General features: G+C 45.4%; 1 protein-coding gene across 2 annotated transcripts in view; it reads right to left on the bottom strand.

Annotated features, from left to right (window-relative positions):
- Positions 1-5,233: 5,233 nt before the first annotated feature.
- LOC147730708 (ras-related protein Rab-5B-like) overlaps positions 5,234-19,264 on the bottom strand; it is a 358,295-nt gene continuing 344,264 nt past the window's right edge. For both annotated transcript variants that reach the window (XM_086955487.1, XM_086955488.1), the window contains exon 6: positions 5,234-6,382. In XM_086955487.1, coding sequence (XP_086811613.1) covers positions 6,267-6,382 — 116 coding nt within the window. In that variant the 3' untranslated portion in view covers positions 5,234-6,266. The remainder of the gene's footprint in view (positions 6,383-19,264) is intronic.

The following is a 19,264-nucleotide window of genomic DNA, read 5'->3' as shown; positions in this document are numbered from 1 at the left end:
ATCCCTTTCAAACAACCCATACCGGTGAAGGAAGGAGACAAACCACGGGCTATCCTGGTCTTTTTGGGAAATTTTCTTTTGAGGCAGTCCATTTCGGATAAGGCAAGACCGGATGCCAGGAGAACAAGTGGGGAGGTATCTTTCTTTGTAAGGCCGGACTTCTGCCACATCACGGTAGAGAGACGTTGGAGACTTAGACAGATGCTGAAGCCGTTTCAGGATAAGAAGATCCAGGCATTCCTGGTTAACCCAGCGCAACTGAAAATCATTAATCAAGGGGTTACCCGTTACTTTTCCTCAGAGATCAAGGCAAAGGAGTATCTGGACTCCCTGGGATAAGGACCTGGGGCAGGTACCGTAAATCATTGATCTGAGCCGTGGGTCGAAGTTTGAAAGACGGGGGTGGGGATCAGAGGTGGGTTTTTTCTTTTTTTGGAGGATTTATACACCGGACATTGAGGCCAGAATTTGTGTTGGTTTTTCTTTTAATAGGACCTGTTGCCTTCTAGGACCACGCTCATCATATGCACAGACCTAGGTCTGAGCGCTCCAAGGGAGGGGCAGGTAGCTTTCAGAGGGAGGGGGCGTTGGGGGAGGGGTTCACAGGCTAGGGGGTGGTAGGGTAGAGGTTTTGGGCACTTTTGGGGGTGGGTTGGGAGGGGGATGGGGTTAAAAAAGAGAAAATTATTGGAATCATGTGCATTGATGTTAGAATCCTAATGTTTGATGGGTCGGCCTTTAGGAAAAAGGTATCATGAGGAAGCTCAGGATTTGCACAATGAATATAGGGGGGATGAATGACGGGCTAAAAAGGCAGAAATTAGGGCATTTTGTAGCTATGAATAATCTAGATGCTATTTGTATTCAAGAAACACATCTGCCCTGGTCTAAGAAAAATCTGCTAAATCTCAAAAGTTTTGAGCTTGTGGGGTGTTTGATGCAAACTTCCACGATTAGGGGGGTGGCCATATTAATTACAAGTAATCTTGGAGGAGGCAAACGCTCCCTCTCGGACGTTTGGGGTAGATGGGCCATAGCGGAATTAAATATAGTAATTACCCTTTGTAGAATCTATGGCTCAAACCAAGATGATGCTGATATATTCAATAGATTGGAGCTAGAACTACTTAACTGGCCACACCCACTGTTAGTCTGTGGGGATTTCAATATCTCCACGGACTTTACTGGAAGAATGAACAACACTAGTTATGACAGCCGCAAACCTAAGGTGTTTAGAGCTGTGTCAGCATTAATTAACACACATAACTTGCTGGATGTCTGGGGTTATAAGGAACCACAGAACCCAGGTTTCACCTTCTTCTCATGCCCCTTTAAAAAATATACTAAGCTTGACTATTGTTTCATATCCCAAACAGAGGCAGGAAGGATAGGCATTCGTAAAATGCCCAAAACAATCTCCGACCACAGCCCACTGATCTTAATGTATGAAAAAGATAACTTAATCTCCCCGCAATATAAATGGACGTTTGAGAGGAGACTATTAGCTAATCCCGAATTTGTGAACCATCATGAATTGGGCACAGGGTTATTTCGATGCAAATAGGTATAGGGCCTCCCGTAACAGCATTTGGGATGCTTTTAATGCAGCAGAGGGGAGACTATTAGCTTTGCAAAGGAAAAAAGCACGAGGGATTCATGAATCCCTCATGGATCAGGTAATTCAGGGAGAAGAACAACACTTAAGAGATATTGTGCAGGGGAAAGATACAAATGAAATCTTAAGTAAGATCTTAGCAATGAAGGCGGAAATCTACAAGGCAGATGCCCAGAAAAGTGCTGATGATTATCAGACCTTTAAGGGGAAAATGTACGAGACAGGGGAACAGGCCGGCAAGTTATTGGCTTTGAGGATTAGGTAAGGGGTCAATAAAAATCACATAGCCAAAATTCAGGTGGGCAACCAGGTGTATACTGATCCAGAAGTTATCAGACTGGTGTTCAAGGAGTTTTACCAAAACCTGTATCAAGAAGAGGTCAGGGCAGAACCCTCCAGTTTGCCGTTCGAGGATCTCGGATATTCGCTCTCTGTTCATGAGAGGAATATGCTAGATAGGGATATCGAAGTGGATGAGGTCATATTGGCCCTTCAGAACTCACCAGCTGGTAAGGCCTCTGGGCCTGATAATATCCCCGCTGAAGTATATAAGTGCTTACAAGAAATTTTGGCCCCAATACTATTGGACTTATTTATCGGTATAGTATGGACAGGAGATACCCCAGACTCTTGGAAGGACTCTTGGAAGGAAACTAACATCACAGTCTAAGGGTAAAATAAGGAAGGATCCAGGGTCGTACCGTCCGATAACCCTTATAAATGCAGACATGAAAATATACGCCAAGGTCATGGCTAATAGGCTGGGAGGGGTCATTGGCGGACTGGTCTCCCCTTGGCAGCATGGGTTCATCCCGGGTAGGGGTACAACAGACCATATAAGACGCGTCATTACCTTGTTTGATGCTCGTGCTGTCTCGGGGGGTCGGATCGCCATGATCCTTCTCGACGCCAAAAAAGCCTTTGACCGCGTTACCTGGGTATATTTGTGGGGGATATTGGATCGGAGGGGCTTAGGCCCTAAAATAATCAAGGCCATAAAGGCAATGTATGTGGACCCGTACGCAAGCATACAGCTAATGGGAGGAGCTTCAGATAGAATTATCTCGCGGGGGACTCGGCAAGGGTGCCCCTGCTCCCCTATCCTCTTTGCTTTACATATAGATCCATTAATAAGAAGGATTTTGGGAAGCGGGGGTATCAAACCAGTGATATTTAGGGGTTTGAGACCAAGCTGTTAGCCTATGCGGATGACCTGGCAGTCCTAACTTCAGAGCCCAATGCTGCAATGCTTGATCTGGAGGCAATAACCGCAGAGTTCTGCCAATGCTCACGTGATCTACTGAATGTAAACAAGACCCAGATATTATGTACAAGCAACATCATTAAACGGGATAGTAGATATACAGACTCAGCAACCTATCTGGGGGTTAAAATCAGCCCGTCATTGGAGTCTATAGTTAAAGAGAATTATGAACCATTGATAGACTCCGTCACCTCGGAGTTAAAACGGATAGATACCATCCATCTTTCATTAATAGGAAGAACTAATGTTCTTAAGATGACTATGTTGCCGAGATTTTTATATCTTTTCCGGTCAATTCCGCTAATGGTGGGGGAGAAAGTGCTTAAATTCATTGAGACAACTTTTAGTAATTTCTTGTGGCAGTATGGAAACACAAGACGCTCATTAAAATACCTAGCGCTACCACAGGAAAGAGGTGGTTTAGGCGCCCCTAACAATAGGTGTTACCTATAAGGTTCTTTGTTTAGTCAAATGGCGATACTGTTGGGCAGCACCCCAATATATATTAACAGGCTTCCAGGGAGCATCCCCCGACCTACTATTTACGAACTACTGGTGGGGAAGGAGGCAGTGGGGTTATTGCTACACAAAACAGATCGGCGATACTACAATAAATAACGATACAAGGTATTGGATAGTGCATGGTGGGTGTGGAAAGAAGTCAAGAAGTCATTAGGAATCTTGAAATGTAATTATTACACACCCTTATGGAACTCCAAACTTTTTCTGTATCTGAGTTGTGATGGAGGGGGGTCAGCTTGGGAATTATTAGGAATTCGTAGAATAGGGGATGTATGGGATGGCACTGTCCTGATGGGTTTTGCTGAACTGCAACGGAAATATGGACTGGAAGCAAAACATAGCTTTAAGTTCATGCAAATACACCAAACATTGATGGCCATTAGAACCAGACTTAACCTAGGTGGAAAAGATCCTTGACTATGTCTTGGGTGGGGAGACCAGGCTCGGCATGATCTATGGGGCCCTCTCTGACACATGGCAAGATGATATGGAAAAGGTCGAAGCCTCGTGGGCGGTTAAACTCGGGGACCCGGATGTGGATCTGGATAGAGCGCTGCAGATGGCAAGCAGTTTATTCCGGTCCTCAAACCTAAGGGCACAACATTACAAAACACTATAAAACACCCCAGCTAAGCTTTTTGAGTGGGGGGAAAAGAGACGATGACAGATGACCCAGGTGTCTGGGGGGGCCGGCTACTTTAGTTCACATGTTTTATGACTGCAACGCTCTGAAAAAGCTTACCTTGGAAATGGAAAAATTCTGGGAGGGGCTGCTAGGGACTAAAATTACCCTATTCCCGGTCCTGATGATATTTGGATTAGATGCTAAGCTAAAACTGAAAAAAAGATGAGGAAGCTTTTGTATTTATCTGTGTTTCAGTCTTAAAAATATTGTTGGCTGCACGCTGGAAGGACTCCACGGCACCCTCATTCCAGATGTGGTTATCCAGACTACTAGGCATTCATAACATCGAAGCCGCTTTATACTTCCGAAGGGGAAGGAGAATAAAAAAAAGAGAAACGTTATGTTAGATTTCATGGGTTTGATCATTTTATTGTAAAACGTTATAAGAAAACCAGCCGATCTGACTTACTTATTGCGGAAAGAAAGTGATCAATGCAATTGCCTTGGATTGTTATTACACTCTGGTCAAAGCCTTTAGGTATGTATTTTGTTTAATGGAATCTCACAGACCAAAGTGGGCAAGGGTTTTGGTATTCATGACCTGCTCGAACAAATCCATGTGGCTAGAAGGGATAAAATGTGATAATCCTTATTAGGTCCTCTTAGCCATGATTTGTTATGGATTCGACAGCTGTAATTTTGTACATATTTATAATTTCATTACTGTTCACCTGATGTTTGTCTTGTGGGAAAGCAAACAACCAACACAATAAGTCTGAGATGGTTATGATGAAAGGCTGACAATGGCTATAGGCCTGATTGGTTCACTCAAATAAGTTTATGCTAGATGCCATAGTTCTCATCTGTTATAAAAGTTACAACATATGGAATAAGCCTCATTTATTTTTTGTGAAACATCTATGTTAAACCTAAAAAGCCTTTAAGGCTTTTTGCTTGCTGTTCATTTTATCTGCTGTGTGCTGCATCCCACAGCCTCTACATCTGTTGACGTCACGCAACGGTACTGTACACAGCTTCACTGCTTTATCCTTTCAAGATGGCCAACACATTGGTTCTAAACATGGCGGCCATTCTGGAACCTCTAAACAACTGCACATGTTACATTTTATTTAGTAGTGGCCTGTTTAGATGACAACGTTTTCTTTTTCTAATTTTGTTCATTTAATTTATCATGCATATATTGTTGAGTTTGTATGTAACAAGTTTATTGTGGTTGTGTAAGTGGATCAATGCAAGAATGAATCAGTAGGGCTGCAGGAGTACTAAGATCAGAACCAGCGTGGTGAATGCCTAAAACTATCATTGACTAACTACGGTGGCACTTTAATTTACAAAGTAATACTTGTTGCATGTTTTGTCCATCAAAAGACCAGCTAATAAAATGTACAGATAAACCTGCATGGTTTACCTTTCTTTCCTTTCTTTAATGCTAATTTAAAAATCAATGTTTAAATAGTCATCGCAAGTAAAACCTTATTGCAAGGTGCAAATACAAAGTTATATTGATAACATCAGTTTTCCTTTACATAGGCATAATAACAGAGTGGTGAAAGAAATATACAAGTATCATTCGGCAAATGTCTCCTTCCGAGATAAATACTTAGGGAGGGGTTGGTTAAAGTGCTGCTTGCGGCCACAGTGATGTTCCCCGCGTTTCCAATGAGAAGTCCCAAGCAGATGGAGGCAACAGTCCATCCTGGCCAATCACAATGGTTGGGGCGGTGCCACTCATACACTCAGCCAAATACAATCAGAAGAGCTTTGTCCTGAACCAGGCATCAGCAAGATCCTCCAGGCTTTTATTTCACTGGCATGATCTGAAACGTCTCAAATGAAGAGTGCAGGCAAAGTCCAGGAAAATAATGGTAGCCGTACAGGTGTGTCTGAACGTGCACCGAATCGTTCTTATTCTGGTTCCAACGACAACCCACTGGCCTTCAACCTCCAAGATGCGCCTGCACTGCAGATCCAACAGTCATGCTTCCATGAAGTAACTCTGAAAGTGGCCAATGCGCTGCTCACTTAGGCCTGCCTATTAGTTGCTTGTTTTGCTGCCATCCGTTTTTTTCCTTGCTTTTAACTTTTTTTTTTACAAGTAAAAAGAAAACAAATGCAAAAATACAGATCACCACTGATGCTACAAAAAAGGAATTCATCTCCTTAACATTATCCGCAGTAAATACTGTTCCAATACTTTTAATTTCTTCATCGGACACCGGCTAATTGCCGCTGCAGCAAGCTCTCCGGGGCTGCTGCTCAGATCCATGCAAAAGGAGACCTCGATTTCTGGCCGCGTTGCCTGGGTTCTGAGTGTCCGTTTTGGGCATTTTCTGTGCTGCAAAAGAAGTGAAACAACAAAGTAAGCTGCACACTTTGCATCAAATTGAATTGGTTCACAGCCCATCAATGACATTTAACATGCTTCTATAATCTAAAAATACTCGGATCCTCTACAGAAAATAATTCAAATATAAATTAATCAACAGTGCTATATAAAATATAGAGCAATTCTTATACTACCAATGTTTTGGTTAAGGTCAACGACTTCAGAAACGCCTCTTTTTCTCAACATCTCTATTTTGTCTTGGATTTATGTTTAAAAGGGCTAAAATAATTTTTTTATCCCAATGATTCTTCTATTCGGATGATGCAATGTGTCTTTTGAATTTTGACTATAACTGGCCAAGAAACTTGCATCACTAGGCAGATTAAATGACCCTTGTGATGAAAACTAAAAGAATTATTGTGCGATATAGAATTTTGCAGTCTGTGTTTTAGAGGGAGTGCCCTGTCTGCCAAACTGAAGGTTCATCCATCTTACTTAGGATCAGGAGAAAGGTCAGTTTTCCCCACTGGCCCAATGCAATAGGGGCCATCAGAAAAAGGGCATTTCACCGCCCACCCTACTTAGGGTGGATGGTGTGATGTCCTTTTTTGCAGTTCCTCACAGCCAGGTTAAATCTGACAATGAAAAAAGACAAATCCTGATCCCTCTGCTTTCCACCCCAACCAAGGAAAAAACCTTCCTTGGTGTGTGGTCCTTAGTTTCTTATTTTTCAATACCACACTGCCACTTTGGGAGTTTATTTTTGAAAAACAAAGAAATCTGAACAAAAATTGGTGGATGGCCATCACAACAGACAGAAGTTGTCCACTAAATGTTTTGTACCTTGACAGTAACTTCCATGACAGCGGTTCCTGTCAAGGTACGGAGATCTCAGCTGGGCCAGTGTTGGTCTCTAAATTTGGCTGTCTGGTTGGCAGACATATACATGCATTTGTTGGCATTTATGTAGGAGAATAGGATCTGCTTCTTATAGTTACCCCCACTTTTTGATGATGTTTCACTGTTTTCGATTTAGCCTGGCTGGGATCCTGCTATCCAGGACCCCAGTCTAGCTGCTTTCTCTTCTAAATTGATTGCATATACTTTAGCTACACTCCAGATTGGATTCTGGGGTAGCCTTATAAGTCCCTAGTATATGGTATACTGTGTACCAAGAAATAATAAGGGTTTGCGCTGCGCACACCTGGTTGCGTGGATTCTGACATATGATTGTGTGAGAATTAATAGAGCAAACTAAGTTTTGCACCTAGCTGTGCGGGCAGGGCCAAGTGATTAGGTACACTTGCTTTATTTGGTTATACTATGTACCAAGGGCATAGGTACCCCAGAGGCCTCCCATGGGCTTCAGCATGTATTATGCCACTCCTGGGAGACCATTCAAAATGACACAACAGGTCTGCTACTGCATCCTGTGTAAGGTGGTGCATGCACCCTTTACTTAAAAATAGGTTTACTATATCTACCTTATATCACTGCACATACAAACCTATCAGTCACCCCTATGGGAGGGCTTACCAATCCTGAAGGTAGGGTGCTGGGGTTTGTATGTGAGGGTGCCCATGCATGAGCAGAGCCCCTCTGCAGCCTTTGGAATCTATTCTCCGGGGTTGTGATGCAGCCGACCCTATAATCTTAAATGCATTATAACCTTGCGGTAAATGTTAACTTTAAAAAGGCTGCAAGGAAATATGTAGTGTTTGGTGTCAAACACCTTGGAATCATACCTCCCCACCAGTAACTGGCGAGGGAAGTATGATTCCACCCTCCTAGACGGAGAAATATGACAACACCGGTACATCTGGTACCAGCTTTCTAGACCCTGGCATTACAGGATGGATGCTGTCAGCCACAGACATGAGTCTGCCCTCCTGCTGCTGGACGAAACTCCGGTAGGGGACGGCTGGACAATAGGTTTCCTGTCACAGGGAGGTGTAACCACCTCCCAGACAGGCTTTAGTGTATAGGGGCTGGGTGGGTGCACTCTCAGAGTGCTTTCATGTCTGCACTGGGGGCACATTTGGTGTCCTGTGCATAGTCCAGCTCAAACCAGTTGCAGGAGCCATTTGCTCCTGCTCTGGCGCGAAACTGGACAAAGGACCTGTGTGTAGCCACCCCTCTGTCCTGACCCTCCCATAGGTGGGTCCCTAGAGTTTGTCCCACCCCTTCCTTTGGTATGAAGTTGGAACCCCTGACTACAGGACTTTAGTTTTTACCTGGACTAAACTCTGCTACAGAAACCAAGTATTTTGACGATCTACACTATGCTGAATGACTGAAGAATCTCCCTTGGAGTAAAGGAGTTACTCCCCTGCAAGGCACGCACCTGAAACGCATCTGACCGGTCTGGATCTACGCAGCTCCTGAAGTAATCCGAAGATTTCTGCAACACAGGAGATGGGTTCCTGTGGTCTTGGAGGTTGATCCGTGCTCTCAGCAATTCTGAGATCCGCATCCCTCGTTGGGACCATGCAACCCGAACCCCTGGGCACCGTGTACATTTGCAGCAGCATATGCTTTTTGGCGACCCCAAGGCTGTGCTTTGGGCTACTTGTAGTCCTGACCCCGAGCAGTGTCTCCACTGAAGATTACCGGCCTACACTCTGTCATGGGGATGAGCCTTGCATTTACACGGTGTTAAGTTAGCATGAGCTTATTAGAAGTTTAAACGCCAATTTTCCTTTCTGCTGCCTTTGCACACGGCACACATTATTATAAACGTTTGGAGTCTAGCAGACTATTTTGCTTCACACAAGAATAATATGTTTTCCTATAGTAGCAGCCTTACTTGGTAAGCTTGGTCTGAACAGTGAGTGCCGAGGCCTTCAAGGTTATTTCAACACAGTGATTGTTGTTCGGACTGATCAGCGCACGTTCTAGACATAACATATATGCAGCTGTGGCCACCTCTGATTTTGGCACGTTTAATAATCCACTGCGCAGGCATGCTCACACACTTGGAGAACATTCGCATGCAGAGAGCCAGTGTAGAAAATGATTTGATCCATTTCTACTAGGACCAGAGGTATGGGGCCGCCCTTGTAAACCCAAGAGACCTTCTGTAAATATAAAATAACCTACTAGCAAGGGAGGGTGATATCTAGGTGTAATCTAGCCCATTTCCATTTAGCATTTTAACATGCTTTCTCCCGTTGTATTTTATGGAATAGTAACTATGATGACAATCTTGTTGCTTGTAATAGCTAAGATACTGCACCTGAGAACACGGCATTAGAAATAAATATTTCAAACTTACACGTACAACGTTACAAACTTACTTAATGTCCTCATTTACTCCCAGTTTTGGACTGGTATGAGAGTATAACGAAAGAGTGTTCATGTGTCCCACATTGCCTGAGGTATTCTAAGTTCTGAGTCGTCTAATCATTGGGGGGTATGGAAGAACCAATGAGACACTGATTGCTAGTCTGGTAGGGGATTTTGGCTACTAAGGTGAGTTTTGGTACACCCTAATTCATTGAGGTTCCAAGTCTCTATGCATAGTTCTGTGTACGAGCAGAATCCCTGCTACAACTCCACAAGTGTTCTGTGGGCTGGTATTTTGTGACTCCTCTCGAGGTCCCTTTGGGATCCCTGGTCTGTCGACTGGTGGGTCCCTAAGAAGGGAACTTTAACTTTCAGTGGGCTTTCCAGGTTGCTCCAGACGTGCCCTGACTCTCCATCTCTTTGGGAGCCCCCAGGATCTTGCTGGTCCTTACCAAAGCATTTTTTCTCTGACTCGGTGGGTTGCAGTTGCCAAGGCTTGTTGGTCTCCAATCCGGACACTGACCCCCCCCAGCACTTGACATTCTTCGTGGGACAGCTCACCTGCGGACTTTGGTCATCCTCGATGCCTCCTGGTCCCCGTGGTTGCAGAGACAAGCTTCACCTCTTCTCACCTGAAACACCCGACATCGGTGGGCATTCGTCTAGCGTGCCCCTGGTCACCCTGAAGTGACCCAGACTCTGTTCCCTCTGCTTTCAGGTTCTTCTCAGCTTCAATCCAGGCTTGGATCATACCGGCCAATTTTCATCTTCCCGGCAGCAGCACTTTGCAGCATCCCGCCTTTGAAAAAGACAAAGATATCCGACACCATTTGATACCTATGCACCCGGCTTCCCTGGGTTAGGTAACACGAGTACGCCGGTGCTCACATGGGTGCTGGCCTTAGAACCTTCTATGTTTGAAAGGGTTTGCTCAAAGTCTTCTCCTAAGTGTGCTTAATCTTTAAAATTCCAACCACGACTTTCCCATAGAGTTGTACGGAGTTAGCAGCTGTGTTCTCACACTGCACATGTCCCCTGTGGGTCCGCTGTGTCACAACCTTGGGTGGTTCCTTGGGGTACCAGCAATTCTACATCCTCTAGGCACTGTGTCTAGTCAAGTCGTGGTTGTTATACCACTTTCTTAGTATATGGTTCGGTCTCCCCCTGGAGCCCGCTGTGTATTGTGCTATTTACTGTCGTACTAGTACTGTAATATTGTGTGCCTTGTTCTCTAATCTCATAAAGAGGTTAGTAGAGTGTTTAGTAATAAATATATATATTTTATACATACCTTGTGTGGTTCTCCTTTCAGCTGGTCATTCAGAAGTTTATAATCTGGTAAACCAAGCTGCTTTGCATTCCTTCGAGACTTAGCCTGAAGGCTGCTCTCCAGAGCTACCATTAGGATAGCTTTCAATAAAGGTTGTCTTTAACCTAATCATCAATAAGGGTCATTTGGACTTGTGCAAGGTGCCCACTATAATTAGTGTACGGCATATACCAGGCCAACTTCTCACAATTTATACATCACACATCTAGCTAGAAAGCAATGGACCTCTGTACATTACATTGGGGGCGAAGGTTGAGAGATGATCTACAAGACTGTATTTCATGTGTGTAATAACACACATACAATTCACATATAAACGTTCACATTTTATCTACGCACAGGGAAATTAAGTGATTTGCTCAAAATCACAAAATGTTGAGCCAAGCAACTAGGGCCGGGATTCAAACCAGGGTCCCAGGCTCCAATATCAGCAGCTCTAGCTACTAGGCTACATAACCACCTTGACAGACAGGCACCATCGACTAAACTCTCGATTTAGCTCCAAGTTATTTACCTGTAACAAGGTTCTCTTGTATGGGTGCTCAAATGAACAAATACACTTTGAATATTCAACAGCATCAGGAAAAGCAAATTACCCTGAAAAGAAGTGTATCGTGGTCATAAGACCAGTACAGCACATTTCCTTCCTTTTGTGTGTGCACTGAAAGGCAAAACCACATTATTTGAAGAACGGCTGGATAAAGATGGTGAAGTAATGAAGTACAGAGGCAAGGTAAGGTTCTTCGCTTTGTTTATTTCCCTTTCCAAATCCTGTCTTATACTGAAAGGGACGTTTCTTAACTTGTGCTTAACATGCCTGGCCCCTTTCTGTAGTATGATCCCGAGCTGAAAATCCTTGGCTCTCCCTAACTCACCTGAAAAGACATGGGGAAATTTGTTAATTACACTCGCCAGATCCAAATGGTCTCTCACCACCAGCATTTGTTCACTAGTTCCAGGTTTGAGCACCATCCCAAATAACCCTTGGTGGAACCAGCCCAATATGTTCAAACCCTCTGAACTCCAAAATGTCTTCTATGTAACCAAATTGATTACACGTCTCTCATAGGAGACTGCCCTACGATCGAGGGGGGGTAAGGGTGGCCTTGTTGGCCATGTACTGTCATAGAGCGCTTGTATAATCAAGGAGATACGCGCCCCAGAATCTACCAATAATGAAAAAACTTTTTCTCCAACCATGATCTCTACATACGGATCCACACATAGTTCAGGATTACCCACTTTAACTTCTTCACTCGGCACCACCATAACCACATATCTGAGATCTTTGCTGATGGATAAGTATACCTCATCAACCAGTTCATCATCCGTAATACATTTGACAGAAGACAATTGTTTGCCTCTGCTGGACGGACAAACCTTAGCAAAGTGACCAGGTCTATTGCAAATATTGCAGGTTACGAACATTGCTGGACACTGTTCACCACCCTTCATGTGTGCCCTGTTTTGCTGGGGAAAAAAAGAATTCTGTTTGTCAACATAACTAGCACGTGGCCGGTCAACCGGTTTGCTATCCATACCCTGGAGAAGTGTGGCTCACTGGTTAGAGGAGGCAGACCTGGAAGCAAAGGTCAGCCTGGGACCAGGGTTCAATTCCCGGCTCGGCGGGGTCTTGAGTCCTAAAAATGTCCATGGACTTGACAATTCTCGCTCCGGTGCCTACTCGATTCACAGGTTCACACTCAGCGACTCTGGGCAATAGCTTGCTTAATCTCCACAACGGCCCCTCGCAGCGGGATGCCTGGCTTTCACCTTGCGGATACCCTGCCGGGGTTATCTCACAGGGGAATACCAGGACGGGTTCCCTAAGCAAGCGCTTAGAAACCGATCGGTGATTTGCGCTATATAAATTCCTGTACATTTACATTTACATTTACCCTCCTTAAACACCCTTCACTTCAGATTCACTGTCCTTGGTTTCCAGTTCCTTGGCTGACAGTTGAGAAGTTTCAATGCTCTTGGCCAATTTGATGGTGTCCTCCAACGTTGGATTGCCCACGACAACCGTTTCTGTTTGATCATCTTATCATTGCACTGACAAATTAATTGGTCTCTTACCAATTGGTCAGCAACATTTTCAAACTGACATTCTGCAATTAACCTTCTCAATGCGGTAATGTAGGTGTCAACATCCTCGCCTGCATTTTGTGTTCATGAGAAAAACTTATGGTGCAACATGACCAAACTTGGTTGAACATCGAACCTGGCTTGGAGTCTTTTTACTGTGTTGAGGTATTCATTAAGAATATAATTTCCTTCAACTACAGGTTCAGGTAAATGTTTCAAAATGGCCCTACCTTCAAACCCCAAAGAATGAAGGAGAAGATATTTCCTCCTCTCAGCCCTGAACCGAATTGTACCAATGGCGCCCAAGTACGTTTCGAACCAATCAAACCATTGTTTCCACTTGATGAGAGGTTCGCCAGGTGTTTCTAAAAATGGAGGTGGGTGGGCCACTGCTTGCATGCTTCCCAACCAGAGACTAAGAAACAAATAAATAAAAATGAAACAATGTCTAACAAAGGCAGAATAAGCACCAGACGCAGTATCACACAAATGCCACCAATGGCAGTGTAGATAAGAACCCGCAAAACACAGGCTAGAGTACCGAAACAAACGTACTTGTCAAAGAGGAACAAGAGCTGGAGGCTGGCTGATGTACAAACTGACGCAAGTACTTCGTGGGGATGCCACTTCCACCTCATCAACCTGCGCAGAACTGCATGAGACAACGTGCACACACAGTGAGCAGGCAGCGCACTTACTGAGAACAGGGCCCCCCCAAACAGCAATGTAGTAAAGTGTCCCCCTTCACAAGGCAGTGCAGGGTTTGAAAAATAAATAGAAGAGTGTCACAGAAATACAGTCGGCTGTAGCATACAGCGGAACGCACTTACAGGGAACAAGCTCCCTACAACAGCAGCTTAGGGCTCCGGGCGGGTAAACATCACAAGGACTGAGTAGAGTCGGCACTTAAACGGGTGACCTCCATCGCGTTTTTTGAGCCCAGAACATGAAGGAAAGTAGACTTACACTGGATACCCAAGATGACTCCGACGTGAGGCACAGACTTTCTCTTGACATGCAAGATGGCAGGGACATGAAACGCACTCCGTCACAACGTACTGCCAGGGATTGGAACGCACAGCATACTCTGCGTTCCAACGCTGCATCGAGTTGAGAACAAAGATGACTCCTGGCGTGAAACGTGCTCCGTCACGCTATCTTACTCTGAGGTGAAACGCACTGCCCTCCTTGCGTTCCACCCTTGTCGTGCTCAATTACCGGGCTTGAATGCACTGCCCTCATGCGTTAGAAAACCACAGCAATGTTTATCCGATGCTCTGCGTCACAACCGGTAACTGGAAACAACAGCCAGGATCCGATGACGAATATCGAATTCTATTGCAGGACAGGAGGCTCCGATAAAGCCATCTCATTTCTTTAATGAAATGCCCAGCAGCCATAGAAACAAATAAACTACAATACCCAGAAACACTTGGGCAACAACCATAGAGTAAGTGGTATAAAAGGTCATAGAGAGAGTCACTCTTCCTCTTTCTTTGCTGCTCCGCAGCCAGTTAAGTGCTTTTGACTTACCTTATTGCTTTTGCTGGTATTGTCTTTCACTTTCATTGCTGTCGCGTGCTTGCTCTTGTGCTAATTGGCGCTTTACTGGTTATGCTGCACGCGCCTATTGTCGTCTGTGCTCCGTTTAAACGGTGTTTCGATTTTGCCCATTTCTGCGGTGTTTTCTTGGAAGCACATGTTCCGCCTTCCTTTTTTGCCTGGGCGCTCGGCGCCTGTGTCCTTCTCGGTTTGTGGAGCGGGAGACGGGGGTTTGGGAGCCTCGCGCGCTGCAGCGCGAGCTCTCTCTTACACGCGTCTGGCCATTTGGAAAGGTAAGTCAAAAGCACTTAACCATGAGTGCTTCTTATGGGGATGACTATTATGAGGAGGACGACGTCTCTGAGTCCTTGGAATATGATGTAGTGGAGGCACTTGACCAATGGGTGCAGCATTCAGTCAATAAGGCTTTAGTACGAGCCATAACGCTTCTGAAGCGGCATTTGACCCAGTATGCGCAGCAGCAGGGATGGGTTCCTGCTTCGCGCAAGTCTTCTACCTCTCCTAACAACACTCATTCTTCGGATTTCAAGAAGTTAGCTAAAGCTCTGCATACTGTCAAGCCTGTGCCTAGAGTAGAGGTGTCTTCGGCTGCTTCCCCTGCGGATACGGATGATCAAGATTCATCCTCTTCCTCTGACCATGCGAGACCTCCTCCCAAGAAAAAGGTATGCAAAGAACATTTTGTGGATGCGCCCTCACATCCTCCTGTCCTGACTTTTGAACCTTCAGGCATTGTCCATCCTAACTCTTCTGCCTGGCTTCCATCCCCTGCAGTGGCGGAATATGTGCAGACTCACATACGCCAGCCTTTTGATAAAGATGTGAGAGCTCGAGAGCTCGCCTCCGTTCCGAGTGTCCGTGTCCAGACCTGGCGGATCACCTTGCAGATACGCCCGAAGTGGATCCCACAATGCTTACCTATCTTCGCAAACATGCGAAAGATCCTAAGAAAGGACTGGACCGTTCTTGGCGCTCTTGCCAGGATAAGGTACTAGACCTTATGGGTCCTCTCACTAAGATCCTAGACCTTGGGTTTGTGGCTAAGGAATCTTCAACGATGGTAGATCCTGATGAATTGATCGAATGGGCTCAGAGGGCCATTTGCCAGCTCGGCAACGCAAATTATGCCCTTTCTAGCGAGCGCTGTCGCTCGATTCTTCTTAAGCTGGATCCCAAGCTTGCTGAGCTTAGTACTTAGTCCAGTACTTAGTCCAGTAAACAATTATATCAGGTAGTGGCAACACTAACAAATACACCAACAGCAAATACTACAGACGTTACTCAAGAGTTCTGTGATCAGATGGCTGATTTTTTCAGGACCAAGGTCACAGAAATCTATAATAAATTCAACAATAATATAACAGGGGAATCATCAGAGAGCCACAAGAACGCACAGCTCATATCCTCTTCTCTGAATGAATTTATCCCCCCATCACTTTCAGAAATAAAAGACCTTATTAAAACAACTATGTCAGGTTCTCCTTTGGATCCCTGCCCACCGGTCATCATTAAATCAACAACCGAGGTAGTAGCTCCAATTTTGGAGAATATCTGCAGTACCATTTGCGAATCAGGCATTTATCCTCACAAATGGAAAACTGCTATAATAAAGCCACTGCTAAAGAAACCCACTCTTAACACCTTGGAATTAAAAAGTTATCGCCCTATAGCAGCCCTCCCTTTTCCATCCAAAATACTTGAAAAGGTTATAAATAAACAGCTGGCCAGTTACATTGATCACAACAATCTGCTGGATAATACCCAGTTCGGGTTTAGGAGAGGCCATGGAACGGAGACGGTGCTTATAAAGGCTTCCGAAGAGATCAGACAGATCATGGACCAGGGTGGCACGGCAATCCTGATCTTGCTGGATCTCTCGGCGGCTTTTGACACGGTCGATCACAACATCTTGATCGACCGTGTCACAGCTATGGGCATACAGGGCAAGGCTGTGGAGCTCTTGGTCTCTTTTCTATCCAACAGAGAACAGTCAGTAAAGATGGGGAATTTTTATTCACCCACATTTGTGCTGCCTTGTGGAGTCCCCCAGGGATCCTCGCTAAGTCCGACACTTTTTAACATCTATGTGTCGGACTTGGCGAGGGTCGTTAAAATCCATGGAATGGGAGTGACTTCATACGCCGACGACACTCAGTTGGTGTTAGCAGTGCATAAAAACGGGAGTGAGGTAGCGGCCAACTTTCAGATAGGCATGAGAGCTATTAGTCACTGGATGGACAATAACTGTCTGAAATTGAACACCGATAAGACTGAGGTAATGGTGTTTGGGGACCTAAAACCAGCTTGGTCCCCGGTCTGGTGGCCACCAGAAATGGGTAATCCACCTACTCCAGTTTCGAAGGTGAGAAACTTAGGAGTGCTGTTTGACAGCAAACTGAGCTTCACCAATCATGCTAATGCAGTGGTCTCCTCCTCTTTTTACACGCTACGAAAAGTGAAAAAGTTATTACCTTTCCTTCCCCTGTCTGCCGGGAAAACACTTATGTCCTCCTTGGTGTTATCCAAGGTGGACTACTGCAATGGGCTTCTGTTGAATGCCCAGGAGCAGGTCTTTAAGAAATTGCAAATGGTGCAGAATGCTGCTGCACGAATCCTGACCAAAACTCCTAAGTTTGCGCCCATTTCCCACATTGTCTACCATCTTCATTGGCTTCCGGTGAGAAAAAGAACTAAGTTTAAGGCATTGTGTATTATCTACAAGGCGTTGAACAGCCAAGGACCTGACTTCTTTAGGGAATCACTGTTGGTTTATGTCCCTAAGAGAGCTTTAAGATCTGCCTCATCTGCTTCCCTTTGTATTCAACGAGTTAGAACAGTTACATGGGGAGACAGACGCTTCTTGGTAGCTGCCTCGAGGCTCTGGAATACCTTGCCCCATCAAATAAAATGCAGCCCGTCACTGATGATCTTTAGAAAGCAAGTGAAGACCTGGCTATTCAGTCAATAAATGCAAAGAAGTTTTCTCTTTATCTGCCTCTCTATCAGCCTAGCGCCGAGACACCATTAGTGGTATTTGTTTGCGCTCTATAAGTTCAAAAAATAAATAAATAAATAAATAAATACTTCTGAGGCGGGTCCGGAGGCTCAAGGTTTGCTCTTTGGCCAACCATTCTTAAAAGAACTCACAAAGTTGGTCAACACCTTTAGTGGTTTGGTCAAGGCTCAAGCCTCTTTACGCCGGGCCTTTCGGCCGGTTTTCGGCAGGGCCGGACGAAGTAGGGGACGTTCGTCCGTCCGTGGTCAGACCACCCAAAGGGGAAACCAGTCCCACAGAGGCAATAAGCAGGATTCCGGTTACTCAAACAGATTCAAGTTCTACCCTTCTAAGAAAGGGCGAGGCCAGTACCAGAAAGGTCGTTCTGGAGGATCCTATGGTGGATACCAGGATTCCAATACATCAGGTAAGCCTAATTCCTGCATGCAGTGCGATTCTTGGGGGCAGGATACAATTTTTCCTAGACAATTGGCGATTAATCTCCAACGATGCTTGGGTTCTGGAGACTGTTCAGGGTTTCCATATAGAATTCTATCACCGCCCACATCAACCCCACCCTCCCTCTCCTCTTTCGTTTTCCACGCAGGATCAGGAGTTAATTTCCGTGGAACTGGAAGCTCTTCTGTTAAAAGAGGCCATAGTTCCAACCGTGCGCCATCCTCAGGGCTTCGCCAGCACGGTTTTCCTGGTGGAAAAGAAAGGCGGGGGTTCCCGCTTGGTTCTCAACCAAAGGGATTTCAACGGAGGAGTGGTTTACATGGATTTCAAGATGGAGGGCATCCATCTGTTGAGACCTTCTGCGAGAGAAGGATTGGATGGTTCGTCTGGACCTCAAGGACGCTTATTTGTCGGTCCCGATCTTTCCGCCTCATCGGCGCTTCCTTCAGTTTCAGTGGCTGGGAAATGGTATGAGTACAAGGTTCTCCCGTTCGGCCTGTCGTCAGCACCTTGGTGCTTTACGAAACTTCTGAGACCGGTGGTGGAGTCTCTCCGCACCAGGGGTGTTCGTCTGATTATTTACCTAGACGATATCCTCATTCTGGCAGAATCTCCCTTTCAAGTGTTGACCCATCTGAACTGGGCCATAGATCTCTTGCAGTCTCTGGAATTCCTTATGGACGTCCAGAAGTCTGTTTTGGTCCTGACTCAGGTGTTGGACTTTTTGGGTTTCCAGGTCAATTCTCTTACCTGTCAACTTCTCTTACCCGCTCAGAAAGTACGTTATATTAAGAGGGAGCTGACTACTGTTATTTCCAAACCGACTGTGTCATTGAGGTCGTTGGCACGTGTCGTCGGTCTATTGGCCTCCTCCATTCAGGCGATCTTCCCGGCGCCTCTGCATTACAGGGCATTACAGCGCCTGAAGATCCGTCATCTCCGGAAGGGTCTTCGGTACTCGGACCAGATTCCTCTTTCGGAGGAAGCAAAATGGGAGATGCAATGGTGGTTAGACCACATGGAGGCCTGGAATGGTCGAGCCCTCTTCGGCGCTTCTCCGGAGTTAGTGATCGAGTCAGATGCCAGCCAATGGGGCTGGGGAGCCCGGTGCGGTTCCGTCTAGACGAGGAGTCGTTGGTCTCCTCAGGAGCTGTCTCTGCACATCAATTGC

This window comes from Lissotriton vulgaris, chromosome 2_1 (genome assembly GCF_964263255.1).
Source record: "Lissotriton vulgaris chromosome 2_1, aLisVul1.2, whole genome shotgun sequence".
Lineage (NCBI taxonomy): Eukaryota > Metazoa > Chordata > Amphibia > Caudata > Salamandridae > Lissotriton > Lissotriton vulgaris.
This window is presented reverse-complemented; position numbering and strand designations above follow the sequence as displayed.